Below are 23,238 nucleotides of genomic sequence, written 5' to 3'. Positions count from 1 at the left end.
CCAGCCATGGGGGCACCATAGCAAACAACCCCAGAGGTTGTCAGCCTCCTTCAGAGTCAGGTAGATAACAGAGGACTGGCCTGAGCCTCCTGGTGGGCATCTCCTATGCCCTAGACCAGCCTATCAGGACCTCCAAGTAGGCCCCAGGACCACCCAGCCTCAGAGGAGAACCTCTAAGTTCTTGGTGGATGCCACCTGCTTTAAATACCTGACTTTACCTGCTCAAATATGCTACATAGCTAAAGATCTTTTGTAACCAAATTGATACTGTCTGGCTCCATCCTCATTATTCATGGGAAATCAACAATTTACTTTAAAAATGAAAACTAAGATAGCAATCCAAATATTGAGAAATGGGTATCATTCATTTGTTCACTGAAATGCTTCTAAAGAGCTTTAAGTTTCACAATTACTATCCAATATGAAACACAGGCAGTACTAAAAGAGAAAAAATGAAGTGTGTGGATAATTTGTTTATTACTCTTCATGCAATGAGTGGTTCTTCCTAATTATTGCCATGGCCACAATACCAATATGCACTCTATTCTAGGGTCAGTGTGGCCCTAGAATAGCTGCTGGATGGCTACCCTGGAACCATGTACAATAGCACCTACCTCAATTCAGGTCATTGACCTCAGAACTTTATCCTTCATTGGAGCATGACAGAGGCAGAGCTCTGGAGCATTTCCATAATGATCTGAATGTCTCTTCTGCACTGTTTGCATAGGTAACAAACAGAGGCCTTATAACCAGGTTTAGCCCAACCTTCAGAAACTCAAATCTGGCCCTGGCCCTGAGTTCTGCTCTGGGCATGTTTCACTGGGCAAAGTACCAAGAATAAGTTCCATAGAATCATCATCCTTCAGACTATCAGATCTTGTAAGTCTCTGCTGCCCCAAGTAGAACTTTTATCTGCCTCTTTAGCAAATAGAGGTGCAGGAGACACTGCAGAGAGAACCAGCAAGAGCCAGGCCAACCCTGAAGAACAGAGCAGCTACTTCACTCCCCAGAGATTCTCCAGCTCTAACCTGGGCACAATCCTTGAAAACTATCATTCATATCATGAACAGGCCACTGGGAGACCTCCAGACCATGGTTGGGGGCAGCAGTGAGCTGCTGTGGTCTGGCCTGGCCCAAATATTACTCCTCCATCCTGGTCATGCTGTGCCACAAAGAGCCCAGAACCAGAAATCATAACATCTGGGTCAACTTCTGACCTTGACAATGCTGGTATTTATGCTCATCAGCAACTGAAGCTCTCTAGGTCTCAGTGTCACCAAATGTGGAGTGGGGATACCTATGTTGACCTCACAAAACTTGTTTTTCAGACATACATGTCACAAAGTCATGATGGAGTCTTACTAATTAAATATGGATTTTCTTGGGTCCAGGAAGTGGGTGTCAGGTCTTGGAATTTCCTGTCCTTCATCTGTAGGGAACCAAGGAAAAGGGCTCAGCCAGGGGTATTCCTCAGTGGTGGAAACAGGTGTTTCTGGATCTGATCAAATATGAGATCCAGGATTTATCAAAAGGGCATTTGAAGCTAATGTGGGAATTCACAACCATAAATATTAGGTGTGGTATGAAATAAAGAACATAGCTATATAAATGATGTTTGATGGTGATGATGATGACCAGGATAGAAGGAACACTACTAAGCTTTCCTGCCAGATATCTGCTGTGCTCCCACTGACCCCACAGCTGCTCTTGTTGGCAAGGAGGGGGATGCCATTTGTGGCTGTAAATACACAGGTGCCTGACTCCATAGATAGTATCAGTTACATTTACTTTTATCTAGTTTTATTTTTTCTTGTTTTTGCTAAGTAGTTCTGTGGTAAAGTACACCTGGATTAAATCCCCAGTACCCCCTCCAAAAGTTTCATTTCATTAAAAAATGGCATTTTCTCATTGCATATCCTCAAATTTGGGGATTCTCATATGAGGGCTTGACAGGTACACAAGGTTCCTGTCCCATCTTACTTCTCTATCTATGGCAGAGACTTTTGGATCCCAGAGCCAAAACATCTGCCTGCATCTGTGCCACAGCCACCTACTACTGAAACTCCTGCATGAGTTCCCTTGTTCCTGATGCTTGGATAATTCCATATCTACAGGGTGGATATGCTATTTCCAGAACCTGCTTGACCATAGTCTTCCTTTTTCTTTTATATGGGAATATACTTTAGAATAAAGTATCCTTTTGTGGTATATGTGTCAGAATGCTTGAAACAATGACACCCTAATCATTTCTGATAATATGGGGCTGGAATCTTATGATGTATTTGCTTTTTCCTGTGTGCATGCATCTTATCAAATCTCCCTACATAACTTGCCACTTCAAGTAAGTGGAAATTATATGATTACATTTTCATGACATTGTAGATTACTTGGATATTTTCTTGGGAATTCTTATGCTCCAATCCCACAAAGACTGGTGGCAGGGAAGGGAGATGAAGCTGAAGGGACCAATCATAGGTGTGTTCAAGGGATAAATGAAGCTGAAGGGATAAATCAGAGTGTGGACATGACTGTGATCCAATAAGTTTTTATCTACAATTTCAGGCAGCAGGATTAATGGCTGCCCCTGAATTGTACTATTGCCATGTTGTTTTAGGGCTCTCTCTTTGAGTTCTTTTCTTGATGCAGTGGGGTGTGAGTTACAGTATTGTTTCACATCTAAAAAACAAGGAGAGTCATTGGGACACTGCCTTAACCATTCATTATGACATATGTTTAAATAGAAAAGAGCTCCAGTCAGCTGACAATATGCTGATTCCATGTCATTCCAGTTCTATGGATGCAACCTGTAGCTTTCTGCAGGTAAGAACCAATGATCCCTCTCCACCCCCCATTCATCTCGTTCATTCTGTAGAAGATGCTGCTGAATTTGAACTCACCTCCAGCATGTCCATGGAAGTATGGAAGTCCTTCAGCAAGTGCCCAGGATTCATCCTGTCCCTGAAGTCTTTTCATGTTACTGATTGTACAGTAGATGGAGGCTTCTGCAGTCTATTCCTGGTGCTGTAACAAAAATAACATCATCTGGTTATTAACTATTGAAATTTGTTTCTAAAAAGCAGTTTGGAAGGCTGGGACATCCATAATTAAGGTACTAGCAAATTCATTTCCTGACAAGGGCTCCTCTTTCTGCATATCACAGTTAGGAAGAGATGGAACCAAACCAAGGCCAAATTAGTGTTGCCTGGCCCTTTGATTTGGCATTCATCACACCCATGTGAGAGGGTCCCTCAAAGCATTATTGGTTCCTTAAATGTGAGGCTCTTCATACTGTTGCATTGAGGATTAAGTTGCATCATAATTTTGGAGGAGGCACAAATACTCAAGATATGGCAGTAGCTCTGATACCAGTCTGGCCTGCCTTAGCTCAGCAGGTCCATGTCTGTGGTAGGCAGGATGCTCAGGAGACTGTTCCAGGATGGAGATTGTGAGATTGAAATCCCTGCACTGTGATTCTTGTGTAGGGTAAACCTGAGGGGCTACAGAAGCCAGGAGAAAGGGACAAGTTTTTTCCTCTATCAAAAAGCTACTTCCACTCACCAGGCTCATGGACTACTGGTGCTGAGATTAATGTGAGGGGTACCCTGATGGTACAGGGTCAGTGGATCACATCCAGAACTTGGGGAAGGTATTCTTGCAACTGTTGTTTTATTGTCATACCCACAATTCCATTTCTGTCCTTGAAAATTTGTGACCTCCTACAAGGTGACTGTGCTATCCTTAGTGTTAGTGGCTCCATAACAGACTGTTAGGTACACCTCTGGGAGTAACAACACTGGAAGTTCTTTTATGAACTGGTACAGCAGAAGCCAGGACATGTCCTGGGATGGTCATCTACAGATACAGCAACAGGTCCTTAGGGATCCCTGACTGATTTTATGCCTCCAACTCAGGGAATGATGCAACCCTGACCATCAGATTGGTAAATGATTTGGGCAAGTCTATTATTGTGAGCAGTGATGGGTAATTGAAAAGAAACACTGCTACTTGCATGGCTCCCATTTTGCTTCCCAGTGAGGTCACACTGATTTTCCAGTTTCCAATCTTGCCCCTTCCTTTACATTCAAGAAAGTGTATGATGGCTCATGGACCTCTCCAGGCCCAGGTAATTCCACTATGTTAACCAGGATGTTGAGAATGTTTCAAACTGCCAGTTACCTAAGATTCTAGAAACTATGTATCAGGCATCACAATGTGCAGGAGAACTACATAGAGTAAGCCTCAGACACTGTCATTTTTAGTGTCTCAGAAGAGGAACATCAGTGTAAGTTATTATGAGATTTGGAGCCTGCACTTGAATGGGTTCCTGAAGAATTTACCAATAAGGAACTGCCCAGAATTTGGTCACATCTATGGAATAATAACAAAATGTCATTAAGTGTGTATTAGTTACTAACCCTTTCTTTATCATTGGCCACATCTATGGAATAATAACAAAACGTCATTAAGTGTGTCTTAGTTACTAACCCTTTCTTTGATAAAAACAATTACGCCAGGTGACAACTGTGAACTCAGAGCATCCACCTTGTGTGGACAGTTGGTTTTCAGGAATGCTCTGAAGCAAAGAGTAACCTAGTTACCATTTTTGCCTCTTCCTCCTGGACATTTCTGACATGGTCCAATAGTGAAGCTGACACAGGTGGTCTCAGGCTCATAACCAGCCACACTCACTGAGGATGAGAGGGAGGACATTGTGATATTCCTAGGGTATGTGATATTCTACACACACCACCACCACCACCACCACTATCACCATGTACAAGGTTGAGAAGTGCTGGGTCAGCTGCCCCAGAATTGCAGAACAAATGACCAAGTCAGGATGCCGCAAAGTGGTTTTGGGTACAGGGTCCAGATGAAGGAAATGCATCTCCTAGGTCTTTGGTCCCATGAACTGGGCCATGGATGAAAACCTGTGCCTTCCTGATCCAGCTTCTCGCCAGCAACATCCTCAGATCCCTTACTCCATCTGCAGAGCATGCTTCTCTCCCACATCCTCACTGCTCCCTCAACTCTATGATCTCCCCCCTCCCCCTGCTCCAAGGCTTCCCTTCCCTACACCCAGATCCTATCCACAGGAGCAAACCCACAGCACCCTGATTCCTACTTGTCTCTGAGATCAATCCACAGTCTACTGCTGAGGTGAATGCCTGAGAATGAGACTTTGAGGTCTCCTCTGTCTTAGCTGCCCTTAGTAGAGGTGGCCTTGAGACTCTTATCACTCACCTGCTCAGGAGAGGCAGGAACTGGAAACAATGCAGAGAGAACCAGCAAGATCCAGGCCAGCCCTTCTCAGCATAGCACAGCCCAGCAGAGCAGACACACACTGCTGGCAGGTTCTCCAGCTCTAACCTGGGCACAGTCCCTACTTTCATCAAAAACATGAAGACTGAATTAGACTCCTAGTGACAGTCCTGGCATGACAGGAGGCTATGTGGAACACAAGACCTAGGCCTGGCTTGACACTTAACTTTCCACCTCCCCATTCTTCCCCTAAAGGAACTAGGACCTGAATTCAGGGTACCGCGCCATCTTCTCTCTATGACATTACTGATCTCTTTTCCTGGCCAACTGAGTGTCAACATTACCTGATGTGAAACATCATTCATATTTGAAAAACATACATTTTTCAAATATAAATGATACAAAGCAATGAAACTGTCTTATTTATTTGGGTAATAAGATTCCAAGGTTTTAGAATCTCTTGTCCTACCTCAGAGGAAATTCAAGGAAAGGGATCCACATACATTGTGATTTTTCCATCTTTGGTTCAGAGCTCTCTGGGTCTTAACAAGGAAGAGATGCCCAGTTGTATCAAAGAGCAGCTGAGGCTAGCTTACAGATCCTTCACCATGAACAAGGAAGTTTGTGATGAAATAAAAACATTAGTAATAGAAATTGTGATGAATGATGATGATACTGATCATGTAAGGACAATACTGAACTTTAATACAGAAACATCTTGGGCTCCTATTGACTCTGCAGCAGCTCTCATTGCCATGGCCAGCAAATACACAGGAAGTTGGCTCAATAGACACAGTTTCCCATATATTTCTTGTGACTTTTCTCTTTCTTTAGAAGAGATGAGAAACAAACCCTCTGCCTTTTTCCTCAGAAAACAACATCAGGAATGGAAATTTGACCCTGGGACAGGGTCAAAGAAACAGCATGCTACTCCCCCTGACTGCACTCCATGGATTCCATTGCTCTGCACTGTTTGGTAGTGCAAAGTGTGTACAGCTGGCACAGAGTGAGGCTGGACACACTAAACACACCCTCTTCTGTAATATGGGCTTTCTAGTCACCTCGAGGTGGGAGGTACTGCTCCTAGGCTCCTCCACCAGCAGGGAGAGGAAGAGCTACCACCAGGACCAGCCAGAAAGAGGCTGGAGCAGCAAAAGGGAAAGATCAGGGAAATGTGCATCCAGGGGGTCAAAACCAGTCACTAGGTCATAGTTCTTGCCTGGGATGCAGTTACCACATTCTTCAGTTATCAATTCAAAGTTGTAGGAGCCTGAAAACATTGGGGGCTTTACCCTGGAAATGCTCTGGAAGAGCCTGAAAGTCACTTGGGAGACAACACCAAGGTCCATTTAGGAGTAGTTCCATGTGAGCGGATGGAACATGAGTACCTCTTGTCTGTCTTCCAGGATAGCTGTCTGGATATCCTCCCCAATCCCAGAACATGTTCTCTTATTGTCCAGGAGTGGTGCCAGAAGTAACCCATCTATCCTGGGTACTTCTAAAGATGCCTGCAACCTTCTCCCTGCCTCTCCTTCCAGTTTCAGGCAGATCTGCCCTGAGGGCTATAGCTCATGTGCTTAGGTGGAGACAGGGACACACAGAGTCTTGTCTTTGCCTTGAGTATACGCCCACATTTAGGACACTCTGCAGAATGAAGTAGACAATCTCTGGCCTCAGGTCACATTCTGGTTATGAGAGTGACCTCAGCCCAGTGACAGGATCCTCTTCACTGGAGAAAACCTGACTGCTGTTCTTCCAGAGCTCAGCCATGTTCAGCCCAACCATGTCACTGAGGACCTTCATAGAGACAAAGGGGCCTGAAATGTGTTCCTCAGCCAAATATGATTTCAGGACATTTAAAGAAGAGCATGTCCAACTCTGATGCATAAAAAAAGGAGGAAGAGAATGTCCCAGATACCATTGCTAGCTAGTTCCTTATGGGAAGGGAGATGTTCTAGAAAGGGAACAAACACATATTTAAATGGGACTAGAAATAGTGAAGGATCCATAAAGCAAATGGTTGTTTCCCACATAAACAACAAAATATAAATATCAGGACATCAGTTTATTTGGGGACAGCTTCTTACAACCTGATGTATGTGATTGGAGCCAAAAGGCAGAGTGAAGTTGGGGCATAACCAGATAGAGTAAGAAACAATTGTTAAAAAATGTTCCACAATTGTGGAAAGCAGAAACCAACAAGCAAGTAACTCAACAAAATCAATCCCAGGAAACATGAAGTAAATGGTGCCACCACATATGATGTCACCTGATTCAACCAACAATGGAAGGAAACTTGGAGCTTGATGATAGCAACAGATTGTTTATCAGAAACAGAAGAGGAAGACAGGGGGAGCAGTACCTTTACAATATAAAGGAAAAAAATCTGACAACCTGTAATTATTTAACCAATAATACTATATTCCAAAAATTAAGGCAAAATGAAACTTTCAAACATTAAAATTCACTTGCATCCAGGCATAGTGGTACATAACTGTAATCCCAGTGACTCAGGAAGATGAGGCAACAGGATTGCAAGTCTGAGGTTAGCCTTGGAAATTTGTTGAGACCCTCAACAGCTTAGTGAAACTATGTCTCAAAATAAAAAGTAAAAGAGGGGTTGTTTCAGAGGCAAAACACTCCTCTTATCAATTTTTGTTAACCTCCCCCAAAAAACTCACAGTCTCTCACAGCAATACTATAGAACCCCTCATAGAAGGAAATGACATGATATAGACAAATACAATTACACAAAATAATAGAAAAATATCTGTTATTGTGATGACAGATAAGAGATAATTCTGGATTATTTCATCTATAAAAAAATCATTGAAGAAAAATTAATGAAAATATATATTTGGATTAGACTGTCTTAAATGGAGATTATAAACCAAGTAGGGAATGAAGAATATGTTATGAAGTTCCTATTGATATATAAAGTATATCATATGACTTGAAGCTAGATATTGTTCAATTGTATATATGCACTGTAAGATGTATAGTACCATTAAAACCTTTTTAACATCAAATGTTCCAGATGGTATGCTGTTTTAATCAGGGTTCTCCATGGAAACAGAATTAATAGGAGACATAGCAGACATAGAATAAGGAATATATAGATATATATAGATTGACAGATGACAGCAGACATAGGATAAAATAGGTAAGTAGAAATTATAGATAAAGATACAAATATTTTTTCTGTAGTATTTTTTTTTTGTTATTTGCAGGGATTAATAAAGACAGGAAAAAAGGAGATTTTAACATGTTCAATACAGAAGCATTTTTAGAAAATACAGAGCATATTTGGTGGAATATCATGATGCAGAATCTAAAAATATCGAGGGTTAAAAGCAGGGAGTATATATATATATATTCTATCCTAAGAGATGCATCATTAGGCAGTTTTATCATTCTGTGAACATCATACTATGCACTTAACACAAATCTAGATGGTACACATCTGTTACATACCAAACATATATGGAATTTGAATGTTTATGGTACATACATTATATTCTAATATTATAAAATTTTTATAATTTACATACAACATATATTGAAGCCTGTTGCTTCTTGGGCTATGATTGGATCCTGCAGAAGAAAAATAAAGCAATCAAGAGACAGTAGAGGCCCTCATGGTGCAGGGGGAAGTGCAACAGTCTCATAATCTGGAGAGACTAGGTATGCATGAGATGTATGAGCCTGGTGTAAGCATAGCACAACAGATGGCTTTACACTAAACATTTTTATATTTGAAGGAGTACACTCTAATTAACAATGAGAATTGTAGAATAATAAGTACACAGAGAATGTCAAAGTTAATTGTTATCCTTATCATGTATTATCTACTTCATATAATTATGTTATACTTTTACGTGATTGGCAGCACAGTAGCATTGTTTACACCATTCTCACCATAAACACGAGTAATGAGTTGCACTTAACCTTAGGACAGGATGATACAACAAGGTGATAAGAATTTTTCAGCTCCACTGTGTCCTATGAAACCTGCACTATATATGCAGTCTATAATAATCAAAACATCATTATAGCAGTGCAAGCCTGGATAGATGTACTAGATCATATATACATAAACAGACACACATACAGAGAGACAAATATTCAGTTGAATTGATTCATGTGATATTTATAGCTGGTGAGATCTACATCAGCTGGGCAGGCTGCAACATGATAATTCAGTAAGAGCTAAAGTCCAAGTCTTGAGTCCGAATTCAGTAGGACAGTACTTTGAAAATCCCACTATTTGCTCTAAAGGCCTTTGACTCTGCATGAGACTCAGGGACATCATAGAGGACAACCTGCTTTACTCTGTGATGATTGATTAAATGCAAATCACATATGAAAAACAACTTCAGTCAGCATCTGTACAGGTGTTTTGACAAAACCATTGTGGGAATGTGGGCTAGTCAATCCAAATATCAACAATCACTTAAGCTAGTAAATAGATAAAAGGGATACACTTTTTAAAAACAAATCAAAATGAAGGAACAAGTGAATGAATGGATGAATGAGAAAAATGAAAAGAAAAACATTGGCCTTAAGGGGAAAATAGGAAGTGAAGAGATAGTGGTATATTTAAACAAATTATATTATAAATTATATTAATTATAAGTGATTAAGTGCCACTACTACAAGACACATATGGTCAGACTGAATTTCACACAGTTTAGCTATTGTGAATTATGCTGCTATAAATATTGATGTGGCTGTGTTTAAGTCCTTTGGGTATAGACTGAGAGAGTGAGATAGCTGGATCCATTCCCAGTTTTCCAAGGAATATCCATACTGCTTTCCATATTGGCCACAACAATTTGCAGTCCCACCAGCAATGTATGAGTGTGCCTTTTCCCCCACATACTCACCAACACTTATTGCTGTGTTTGTTTTTAGTAGCTGCCATTCTGACTGGAGTGAGATGAAATCTTAGAGTAGTTTTGATTTGCATTTCTCTAATTGCTAGAGATGGTGAACATTTTCTCATATATTTGTTGATTGATTGAATGTTATCTTCTGAGAGGTATCTGTTCAGTTTCTTGGCCCATTTATTGATTGGAATTTTTTTTTTTGGTGTTTAGCTTTATGAGTTCTTTATATACCCTAGACCTTAGAAGATGGAAAGATCTCCCTTATCTTGGATAGGTAGAATTAATCTTGTCAAAATGGCCATACTACCAAAAGCACTATACAGATTTAATGCAATTCCAATCAAAATCCCAATGACATTTCTCATAGGAATAGAAACAGCAATCATGAAATTCATCTGGAAAATTAATAGACCCAGAATAGCTAAAGCAATCCTTAGCGAGAAGAGTGAAGCAGGTGGCATCACTATACCAGACCTTAAACTATACCACAGAGCAATAGTAACAAAAACAGTATGGTATTGTCACCAAGATAGACTGGTAGACCAACGGTACAGAGTACAGGACATAGCAACTAACCCACATAATTACAATTATCTTATATAAGACAAAGGCGCCAAAAACATACATTGGAGAAAGGATAGCCTCTTCAACAAATGGTGCTTGGAAAACTGGATACCCATATGCAACAAAATGAAAATAAACCCCTATCTCTCACCATGCACAAAACTCAAAGTGGATCAAAGACCTAGAAATTAAACCAGAAACACTGTGTCTATTAGAAGAAAAAGTAGGCTCAAATCTCTATCATGTCATATTAGGCCCCAACTTCTTCAATAAGTCTCCTATAGCACAAGAATTAAAATCCAGAATCAATAAATTGGGTGGATTCAAACTAAAAAAGATTCTTCTCAGCAAAAGAAACAATTAGTGTGGTGAATAGAGAACTTAAATCTTGGGAGTAAATTTTTACCACTCGCACATCAGATAGAGCACTAATTTGTACTTTCATTCTTCTATATCATGCCTTTCTTCTGTAATGTTTCTATGAAGGAGTCAGCAGACCATTAAGACCTGTAAAACTTTGAGCCAAAATAAATTTGTCCTCCTCTAAATTGTTCTGGACCTCTTATAGCTCCTTACATTCAAGCAAATGCCACCAATCTGAGAGGCACAGGACAGGTTAGGTAGGCACACCTGGCACAGAGTCAGGCTGGACACCCTGGCAACAAGCTGTAATGCTGGTTGCCCATCCACTAGATCCAATAATGCTGATTTCTCCTCACTAATTTCTGTAGCTCATACTTATTGTTCCCTCTGAATGTACCCAACATACTTCTGATGGTTGCATGCAATCATATGGCCAATCTGCACCAGACCACAGAGTATGTCAGTGATACAGGCATCCTTCCATCTGCACATGCTTTAATCCCTTGCTTAATAGAATGACCTCCAGACCCTTCTGAGGAAAGAATCATCTATGATAACAATTTGTTTGGGAGATGTTGCCCAGATGATGGGGGTGTGGCAATTGTAAAGGAGTATCCCATAGGCTGAGGCTGAGTTTTCAGGTCTACCCCACCACTTTCTGTGTCCCTGGTGGCTGAGCTCTGCTCTGGAAACCACATTTCATGAACAACAGCTCTAAGCTCAGTCTGATTTGCATAGTGGGTACCTCTCCTCAAGGGGATAATAGATCCCTGGTAGGAAACCACCACAACCTGGCATTCAGGAAGCAATATAAGGTGCACTTCCACCACCTGGGCTCCTCTCCTCCTTGGTTCCTCACTTACAGCACAGGTGCTGCCATAGCGTTCCAACCAAATCACCCAGCCCAGGGATCTGGGACCTCTTTGCCCTGACTCTGACTTCAGGTGGGCAGGATGCTCAGGAGCCTGCTGTCAGAACAAGGGCTGTGGGTATGAAATCCCCTCACTGGGCTCACTGGTTTATATAAGTGAGCAAGGTGAGGGATGGCAAGCTGCCAGGATAGAGGGGCATTCTGCTTCCATATTCAAGTTAAAGCCTCCAGCTGAGTCATGGACAAAGGACTTGAAGGAGATGCTCTGAGGGTCCAGGGAACCCCTGGAGCTCATTCACACCAGCCAGGCAGTGGATCTCCTGGTGGATACTCTCTCATTGTGTTTCTCATCTCAACTTCTCTCCTTGCAGGGTCTGTGGCCTCCTAAGAGCTGAATCAGCCTCCCTCTGTGTCAGTGACCTCGTATCAGACAGCCTTGATTACATGCTCTGGAGAAAAATTGGGAGATAAGTATGTTTCTCAGTACCAACAGAAGCTATCATAGGCACCTATGCTGGTCATTTACAGGTATAGCAACAGCCTTCAGGAATCCTTGACTGATTCTCTGGCTGTAACTCAGGAAACACAGCCACCCTGACCATCAAGGGGCTGTAGGCTTTGGATGAGGCTGAATATTAATGTGCCACCTATGATGGCAGTGGAAACAATTTTCAGGGACATGCAGTATCACAGACAGATGTGAACATGAGTTAAGAAACTACCCACTCAGACCTGACTCTCGTTCTCACATGCCCTATAAATGGTGAATGAAACCTTGGTCTTAATTTGCTCAATTACGTTCTGTGGCCCAAACTAAAGAAAAGGATCATATCCCTTGTGAATGTGGTTCTTTCACAGAATTAGTTGCATTTTAAATCTGAAATCCTGTCATTTTATTCTAGAGTTTTGCAGAGCCTAGGTCAGAGGTTCTTGGGATGGTAAACATTTCTATAGAGCCTTGTCTGTGCATGAGACTGTCTCTTTCCTGCCTTTCAATGGAGAAAATGGCAAGGGCTGGTCCCAATCTTAGACATTCTGTGCCTGAGAACTTGCTCTTGAGAAAGACAAAATATGGTGAGCACAGTATAATTGTGGACACAGCATGAGAGTGCTGGTCTACTCAGACCATTTCTATCTGAGAACAATATGGCCCTATTCTAGGTGAGAACAAAGAGCACATATAGCCAGGCATAGTAGTGCACACCTGTAGTCCCAGAACCTTAGGAGTCTGAGGCAGAAGGATCACAAGTTCAAAGCCAGCCTTAGCACTTATCGAGGGTCTAAGCAACTTAGTGAGACCTGTCTCAAAAAAAATAAAATAAAATAAAAATAGGCTGGGAATGTGGCTCAGTGGTTAAGTACCTCCCCCAACACACACACACACACACACACACACACGGAGCACACATGGCTTTTAGTGTAAGCAAGCACATCAATAAACCTTTTGAAAAAAATATTAATTCATTATAAATGCCATGACCTTGTTACAAAACCCATAGAGTCTACTTTGGGATTCTCCTATGTGAAGACATAATCACAAGGTTCTTGTTCCCATCATACCTTCCTGTTATATTGCAGAGTCCTCTGGACCCAGGGACAAACTACAACATCAGTGACGCCTTCACCTGCACCTGCTGCTGAACTTCCTGCTCTAGGACTCAAATACTGGACAACTGCAAAATTTTTCTTGTTCCTAATACTTGCATCAGAGAAACATTCCCAGTGCATATTTGCTGTTTCCAGAAACATAATTCACCCCCAGTACTTTTCTTTTTCTTCTTGGTGGAAGTACAGATATAATAATGTACTTTTATTTTGTGAAAGACAGGTCAGAATGCTAAAAACAACTAGATTCTATTCATTTTTGCCAATATGAGGAAAATAATCTTCTTATGGTTTATCTCCTATTATCTGAGTGCATGTGTCTCACAGAGTATTTCTATATACTTGCCATTTCAAGTAAATAGGAAACATATGATCCAAGTATCATGATTTGGTTGAGCCCTTGGGTGTTCTGCTGCAAACCCCTATCCCAACCACTGCAATTAGACATACCCCCTTATACCAAAATCTGGGTCTTCCTCTGGAATAAAGTCTCAGGAACATCTAACATCTGCATAGATGATGCCCCATCAACTATAGGCTCCTGAAGATGTTCCACCTTCCTGTAGAGAGACATGTGGCTTTCCAACAAGTGTGTGCCCAACTCTTACAGATGCCATGAAGAGAAATCTGGTGGCCGACAAGATGGTTAACCTGACACGCAGTTCCCTGAACAAAGTTGGATCAACAGAATGATGATCTGGACAAGGGGCACATAGATCTCCAGCTACACAGGGAAATCCAGAGATAAAGCAGAGGAAATGCATTCAAATGAGTAAAGTAAATGAATACAAAAATGCTGGAATACTTCCAAGAAATGGACAATCTCTACTGGGTGCTGGAGAACTAGAGATTTTGCAGGGACCTCCAGTTGAGCAGTTATTTCCCATCATCAATAACCTCACTTCTCAAAACCCTGGATTCCTGTTATCTTAAGACTTAGGATTACTGCTACAACTCCCACTTTGATGCTCATATTCAAAGAGAAATGTACAGCATGCAGTTGGTCTCTGTTATGCAGAATAGAGAAGGTTCCCTGAGAAGATCTCCATCACACAAACTTTTATTTTTTTAAAAAAAGTCTGTTTTAGTTAGCTTTATTACTCTTGCAACCAAATCACCTGACAAAAACAATTGAGGAGGAAAAATGTATTTGTGTGCTCATGGTTTCAGAGGCGTTGGTCCATAGACAGCTGATTCCATTCCTTGGGGCTTGAGGCAAAGGAGAACTTCATGAAAGAAGACTGTGGTGGAGGAGAGCAGTTCAAGACATGATCAGCAAGCAGAGAGGGCTCTCTGCTGAACAAAGACATATATACCCCAAAGGCAAGCCCCCAGGGACCCAACTCCACCAGCCATACACTACCGGCCTACCATTACCACTTACTTAATCCTTATCAGGGGATTAACTTGCTTATTGCATTAAAGCTCTCAAAACCCAATCATTCCATCTGTAAAGTCTCATGCATCGTCTCACACATGAGCTTTTGGGAGGGCACCTAATATCTAAACCTATTTTGTCCCATAGACCAGCACTGTACCACATAGTCAGACATAATGTGACAAAATGGAGGAAAGTCTCTAAATTTAAATAAAGAATGAGGATGAATCACAGGTAAAAGATGCTATGTCTGCAAAGTTCAAAAACCCAGTGTGTCTAATGCACAATCCTTCCAGCAGGATGGGGTGTAGAGGCTGTGTCTTGTTCCTGCTGAATTCCCAGGATGGAATGTGGGGCAGACTAGAGTTAGTCTGAATAAATCTTTAATAAGTGGGTGTTCTCTTTGTAGCTATAGATCAGCAGCAATACCACTGCACAGTCACTTTGCATCCACAGCTGCCACCAAGAGTAGCCAATCTCTGACTCCTATTCCTCACTTTGTCAAGACAGCAGCCAGTATGGAGTAACCACCAGGGGGCAGAAGAGACTCAACTGACAAAGCTCCACTGAGGATAAGGTAGGCAGGTTTTCCAGGGCAATTCTAACATTAGAAGGATTAGTTCCTAAGATATGGAGGTAAATGTGTCATTTTCCTATACCATCATTGTCCTTGATATGTACAATGCTGCTTGCTCCATGTCTGTCAGATCTGACCTGGAGATGTGCCTTTCTCTGGTATCTATCAAGCTCTTTGTTTCCCCCAATCTACCCATTTGTCTTAAAACTCTGTTGCTGGCCATAAACAGCCATACTCCCTGTGATCACCAGAGTCCTACTTACTTACTTTCACTCTACTTTGAGAGCTGCCTGTCCAGCCAGACACCATGATTTCTCACTCTCAGGAAGCTCCCTCATCATTTGCTCTAACTCTTGTACACCTGTTACTATCTTAGAAGTAGTTGCTAAATTTTCATTCTGAATTCTCAGTGTGAGGCAAAAATACTTGTTCATTAACCGTGTATTGGCTTAATTAATTTTGATTGTTTTTTCTGATACTACTGACTGAACCAATGAAGCTCTACCAGATGAGCAACATTTTCTGTACTTTGTTTTATTTTTTGCTTGTTTGTGTGTGTTTGGATTTTTTTTTTTTTTGAACTTTTTTTGTTGTTGTCATTTTGTTGTTGTTCTTGAGACAAGGCCTGGCAAAGTTGATTAGTCTTGCCTTAAAACTGTGATCCCCCTAGTTCAGGTTCCCTAGTAGCTAAGATTACAAGTCTGTAACCCTGTGCTTGACATAAATTATTTCTAACTTGATATATTTTCCCCAGCCACTGATGACTTCTCAATTACATTAAACACTTACATGAGGAGTTTCTAGATTTTGAAGCCCTTGAAACTCTTCTAGATGAACATTTCTGCCACCACCTGACATTGCCCTGGCTCTTGGTGCACACTGGGATACTAAGACAAAACTTAGGATCTGCCACAATAGTTTAGAGCCAAGGGCAAAAATGTACAGCACTTCTTCATGCATCTTTACACATTCCATGTTCACTTGGCATTATAGGAGTTTTATTCTGGCTTCCAACTGAGGATCTGTGTGATCTTGGATAGGAGTCTGAACCTGTTTAAGTATCTTGTTGCACAGGAAGTGAGGGTAACTTTGCCTTGCATTCTGTGAAAGAACCTCTAAAGTGCAGATAGGACCACTTAACATCTAGACTCTGCTAGAAATAATTACAGATAGGACACACCAAAATTGTCAGACCAAAATTAATCACCTTCATCCAGAGCCAGGAGTAATAATAGGAAGAGCCTAGACTTCATTTCAGGAGAATTACAAAAACAGCACTGTCTTCAAGTCACCTGCCGAACAGGAGCAGGATCACCCCAGGGGCAGAATTTCATGCTGCATGTAAAATGCAGAGACCCTTGCCCCTAACCTCTGCATGGACAGGACAGAAGAGAAGTGAGACAAGGAAAGTATATGTAGATGTCACTCAGACTGGAGATCAGCTGGTGAAGAAGCATCCCTTGGGTTGAGGTTGGGCTAGAAGTCTACTCCACCCCTGTCTGTATCCCCAGGGCTGAGGCCTGCTCTGGACAAAACAAAACTCCTCCAGCAGTAGCCCAGAGTGCACGTTGATTTACATAATGGGCAACAGATTCTATCAAGTGAATAAAAGATCCCTGGGAAGAAGCCAGCCCAGCCTGGGACTCAGGAAGCAACTTCAGAGGCAAAACTTCACCATAATCTGGATGCCCCCCTCCTTGGCCTACTACGTCACTGCAAGGGCGCTTCTCCAGGGCTCTCACCCACTCAGCCCAGGGCTCTGGAACCAACCTGGCCCTGACTCTCAGCTCAACAAGGTCCTGACTGTGGTATGCAGAATTTTTGGAAACTGCTGCAGGATGGGAGCTGTGTGAGCCTGAGGGGATCCAGCTGCTGGGGAACTGGGGCAGTTGTCTTGTGTTCAAAGTTTCCATCCTGGAGTAAGCCCACTAAGCCACTTGTGCTGAGGTTGATGGGTGTGGCTCCCTGTGGCAAAGAGCATCCATGAAGTTCATCCAAGCCTGGGAGAGGGATCTCCTGGGATTTTTCCTTCATATTCTTGAGTATAACTATTTTTTTTCCTCCTTGCAGACTCCATGGCCACCTATGAACTGACTCAGCCATCTGCAGAGTCAGTGGCTCCACAACAGATATCTAGGATCACCTCTGGGTGCAACAGCATTGGCATATATCTTGTGCACTGGTATCAGCAAAATACAGACAAGGATCATGTTATACTTATCTACAATGATAGCCATAAGCCCTCAGGGATCCCTGACAAATTCTGCTGCTCAACTCAGGAAACATAGCCACCCTGACCATCAGTGGGGCCCAGGCTGGGGCTAAGGCTGACTATTACTGTTAGCAGTGGGATGGCAATGCTGCTCATAGGGACACAGGAGGGAGAAAAAAAATCTGCCACCAGCCTTGCCACCATGGATTCTGCCTGCCCTGGTCCCAGTGAGAGGAAAGAGCCTGCCCACACAGATGTTTCCAGTTCTTCCCGTGCCCTCACACTCCTAAGGCTTGTTTCTGGACCTCTTTAGCCCAAGCTGTTTTGACCTGAGCAGGACATTTTTGAATGATATGAACTTCCAGTTTCTTAAGACTGCAGCATCCCTGTCAATCAAGCACCAGAAGTAAAGGAGAATAACTCATAGACACCATTATCCTTGTATCTCAGAAGAAGGATGCCATTGCAAGATATTAGTAAGGTTTGGATTCTGCACTTGACTGGATTCGTGCATGTCTCACAAGGAAGGAACAAGCTAAATTTCATTCACATTTGTGCCACAATAGCAAAAAGGTCATAGGACATTGTGAGATGATTATTGAGTCTTGATTACTAAACATTTGTTTGATAAGTGAACAGTTTGCCCAGGTGAAAAGTGTGAACTCGACAGCCAACTGTTTTTGGACAATTGCTTTTCAGAAATGTCCTGAAGCAAAGAGTTACTGATTGTTCCCTGATCTTCCTGAGCACAAGCGTCCTGAATCCAATATTAAGATGAAAAAAAAAGTGGTCTATGGCCCCAATACATATTCATTGCAGAATGACAGTGACCAAAATAGAGGGAAGAATATTGTGAGGTTTTCAGGGGTAAACACACACACACAAACACATCCTCTCCACCTGTAGGGCCAAGATCACCTGAATCAGTGGGCCCATCCTGTAGTAGTCATCACCCCTTATATAGAAATGACCTTGTTAAAGACATCTCAAGTGGTTAGGGTGGGATCAGGATTGAGTGAATGGGACCCCCAGATTTTGGTCTGGGATAGACTGAAATGCAAGAGGATTGGAGCCTGGTCCATCCTCTTCAGTTCTTGTTCTGCAGTATCCCCAGCCTTCTCCCTCCTGATGCAGGGCCCCTTCTTTCCCACTACCCTTGCCAACTCCCTCACCTTCATGGTTTCCTATCCCACTGACCACTTCACCAAGGTCTCTCCTCTGTACAGGCAGGTTCCTCTCTGTGCTGCATAACTGGCCCAGAGACATGGCCAGAAGCTTCTCTTCCCACCTGGCTATAGACCAGCCATGGGGACACCATAGGAGATAGCCCCAGAGGTTGCCAGCTTTGCCCACAGTCAGATAGATGCCAGCAGTATGTCCTGAATGCTCAAGGATCATCTTTTATGTCATAAATCAGTCCATCAAGACCTGCTATCAGGACCCCAGAACAAACAAACCTCAGAGGAGAACCTTTGAAATCGTCTTGGATGCCTCCTGCTTTACACGCCTCACTCCACCTACCAGAATCTCCTAAGTATCTAAAAGTCTGTTGTAAACCAGTAGGTATCAACAACATGCATCCTCATTACTGGTGGTACCTCAACAATTGAGTGCAAAATAGGATTCACACACCAATTTGAACAAGGAGAAATAAATAATATTCACTTATTCAGGGTAATGATCATAAAGAGTCTAAATTTCATAAGAACTGAACCCCAAATTTAAAATGTGATAATATTTCAAGAGAATAATATTGTTTGAGGTTAATTTGAGCATTAGTTTTCATTCAGTAAGTGGTTGTTCCCACTATTGCCATGGTCACAATGTGATTATGCCCTCTGCAGTGTAAGTATGGCTCTACAGTAGAACTTGTTACATTATAGTCACTTTTGAGAGGGAGATCAAGCTCTGAGTCTCCTCCACCAGCAGGAAGAAGCAAAACTGCAGCAAAGAGCAGAGAAAGGGAGGCAGAGTTTACTCATGGGGATCCCAAGAGGAAGGCCAGCCCTAGGGTCAAAAGGTGTCTAGAGAACAGTGTTTAGAATGGAAGTCAGGGCAATCCATTCTATGCATGGTCGGCAGTGACCAAGTTCTGAGAGTCAGATTCACACAGTGTCAGTGTCATAGTGCTGAGGGCATAGGTAGGTACTAAGGCTCATGAGGAACTCACCTGAGAAATAGGCTGAAGGAATCTGATCCCAGGTGTCAGCCTGGGCAGCTCCTGAAGGACTTGATTCCATACAAAATCCCAGTTGCTCAAGGAGGGAGCAATCATCACTTGTGAAGTATACTAGAAGATGTGGTGAATCCACAGAAGCTTGTGATTGTTTACCAGAAAAGTCATATTTTAATCAATTTCACAAAAATCCTAATGACACACTGTCATATTATAAAGAAGTGACAATGATGGGACAGAAGTGCATCTGGGTGACCAGAGAGATGGATGAAGATGTTAAGATCCATCATCTACTTTCTACTGAGTCAAGCATCATTAATGGTCTTAGAGGGGAGGCAGTTCAGTCCATGCTGAGGCTCTTGGAAAGTCAAAAGCCCTGCTGAACTAGGCCCAGGACACACCACAACTGTGTCCCAGGAGGGATGGGACAATGATCACTTGTAATTCCCTTAAAGGTAACTGGGATCATGGTCTTGGAGACCAAGGTGTTTTTTCTGGCCAAAGAAGCAGCTAGAGGAAGCTGGACCTCTATCATTTCTTCTCAAACTCTTCTACACCCAGAGCTAGTAAGAATGTTCCCCACTATCCTATAATGAGAAGCTCTGGGGAAGGAGTAAATGTTCATAATCACCAAACACTCATAGTATCAAAAGACCTGAAAGGAAAAAAAGTCTTGGGGGAAAAAAGCTGTGCATGAGTCTGAGGACACAGAGCTCTGAGGCATCTTCAGCATGACTGACATAAATATCTGCTCTGGAGATGATTTGCCAATGAATATGTTGAGCATTTGTACTAGCAGAAGCCAGATCATTCCCCTATGCTTGTCATCTATGAAGATGACCCCAGGCCTCAGTGATTCCTGAACATCTGGCTCCAACTCAGGGAACATTGTCATTCAGACAGACAGCCAGGTTTCAAAGTGTGGACCAGAGTAGATTTAGTACTGGCAGGATCAGGCTTTCCTGGTGATTTTTAGGCCAGACTGTAAGGATGGAAAGAGAACCTGAAGGAAAGGATAGATAAATGGACTCATTTTGCTATTCCCATAATAGCTGTATAATTTTTCATATGGTGGTGAGTTAATTACTACAGAGCAAACTACTATAATGGGTACCATGGGATATGAATAAGATCCCCTCTTTAAGGTTGAACCTCCATCCACTCCACAGCAACTGCCAACAGGTATGAGAGATGCATTCTTCAGAATAAATGTGATAGGCCAATCCTACAGGAAAACTCATGCCTTATGGCAGAGATTCTCTCTCCTCTTACTTTCTGATTCCATTGACTGACAATTGTTTCTCATCATGTTTGAAAACATTAACAAGAGAATAGAAGACCTGCCCAAATAGGCATAACCATTATCTGATCCTCAAGAGCAAGAAAACTCATGCAAGTTCTGCATTAGTCACTTGCTTAGGAAAATCTATAGATGAGAAAGATGTATTCTAGCACATGTGATTATGTTTCTCTGTGAGTGTGTTTCTTCTAGATTCATATTCTCCTTATATTACAAAATTTCAAGAATCAGACTTCTCAGTTAAAAAATCTCATACTCAGCTTCATGGTCATATGGGTAAGACAACTGGTTAGGCCACAATACAATTCTGACACTAAACACCTAGTGCTACGCTTGGATCTGAAAAAAGTCTTTCTTCCATAGGCTTCCCTTATCTTTAGACACCAGACAGAGTATGAGGTGCCCAGGTTCACCTGCAGAACTGACAGACTGACTTCAAATTTGAGATTTCTCTTTCAGCTCAATAATTTATTATAAATCACCCAGAGAGCTCAGGAAAACACTATGCTTCCAAAGATGATTATAGAGGATACACATAAGGTGTGGTCTGGAATGGAAGATGGAGGTCCCAGACACAGAACTTTCATGCCTCTCTCTGTGAACCTATGGGATATCACCCTCTCAGCATACCACTGTGTTCAACAATGCTCATGGGGTTTCAAATTAAGTCTAGAGTCAAAGAATCGACCTGCTAATGAATAAACTGGCTTTTGGCATTGCCTTCCAGCATCCTCATTTGTAAAGCATTTCCATTTTGCTATGCAAGTCTTTTGGATATGTTCCTTCCTATTAGAGTGCTGCTTATCTTTTAAGATATTATAGATGTTTCAGGTTTCATGATGATTATATATACTTTAGATTTAAAGTCAGTTTTAATTAATGTCAATTAGAATGTTAATAATTGTGTCTTAAATGGAAATTCTCTAACATCATCATCTAACATCATTAATTTTACTGGAAGGACTCTGACTTTACCGCAGCCAAAGAATGTTTGAGAATTCAGAGGACAGAGTACAGTATAGTATAATCTATTGGACTAGTCTCTTTTTATTGCTATAACAAATCACCAGAGCTAGGTACTTTATAGAGAGTTCTGAACATTCAAGAGCATGGCAGTGACATCTGCTTGGCTGTGATGGAGTCCCTCCTGGTTGCATCCCAAAAGGACAGGTAACATCATTGGGGCTGCCCATGCAAGAAGCAGAGATCACATTGTGAGAGGAAGCCAAGAAGGATTCAGAGGACTGGTTTGCTATTTTTATAATACATCACTGTAGAGGAAATTAACTGGATAATGAATAAACTACACTAATCTTTTGAGGATGTCACCCCCAATGACCTAAAAAACTTCTCCTAGATTCAAAACTTAAGATTTCAACACCTCTCTACATTGCCACACATATCCTAAAATAAGCTATCAGGTGATTTATCTGTGTCTGATTGCAACTTAGAAGGTAAAATTAGAGGAATCCATACTGACAAGGAAGAAGGAAGAGAGTTTTGAAGATGGACAGGACAAGTTAATCTGTGCTCCACACTCCATGCAAAAGTCAGAAGTCTTCTCCTCTCATGCTGGATGAAAAGAAATCCTGTGTGTTAGGGAAAAAGTCATAAAGAAGCCATGGGATATATTATATCACAGGGCAATTTTTAGCAAATACAAAGGAGTAGAGATACTACCATGCATTTTATCTGATCATAATGGAATTAAATTGGAAATCAATGATAAAAAAGGAAGAAAAATTACTACATCACATGGAGAATAAACAATATACTACTGAATGAACAAAGGGTTACAGAAGACATCAAAGAGGAAATTTAAAAAATATTAGAGGTAAATGAAAACTCAGACACAACATATCAAAATCTCTGGGACACTATGAAAGCAGTACTAAGAGGAAAATTCATTTCATGAAGTTCATTCCTTAAAAGAAGAAAAAGCCAACAAATAAATGACCTCACACTACATCTCTAAGCCCTAAAAAAAAGAACAAATCAGCAGTAAATATAGTAGAAGGCAAGAAATAATTAAAATTGGAGCTGA

General features: G+C 41.7%; 1 protein-coding gene and 1 gene segment (V, D, J or C); both read right to left on the bottom strand.

Annotated features, from left to right (window-relative positions):
* Positions 1-23,238, bottom strand: part of LOC107159025 (immunoglobulin lambda-1 light chain-like) — a 738,922-nt gene that overhangs the window by 450,509 nt on the left and 265,175 nt on the right. Inside the window, exon 3 of one of the 39 annotated variants that reach the window (XM_048785808.1) lies at positions 18,148-18,157. The exons of 37 other annotated variants lie outside the window; for them this stretch is intronic. In XM_048785808.1, coding sequence (XP_048641765.1) covers positions 18,148-18,157 — 10 coding nt within the window. Of the gene's footprint in view, positions 1-1,694; positions 1,702-18,147; positions 18,158-23,238 lie in introns of all 39 variants that reach the window. One more of the 39 variants, XM_048785828.1, reaches the window with a different exon arrangement.
* LOC107159024 overlaps positions 1-23,238 on the bottom strand; it is a 587,419-nt gene that overhangs the window by 444,882 nt on the left and 119,299 nt on the right.

Source organism: Marmota marmota, unplaced genomic scaffold, assembly GCF_001458135.2.
Source record: "Marmota marmota marmota unplaced genomic scaffold, marMar, whole genome shotgun sequence".
Lineage (NCBI taxonomy): Eukaryota > Metazoa > Chordata > Mammalia > Rodentia > Sciuridae > Marmota > Marmota marmota.
Note: the sequence above shows the minus strand (reverse complement) of the source record. Positions and strands in the feature narration are given on the sequence as shown.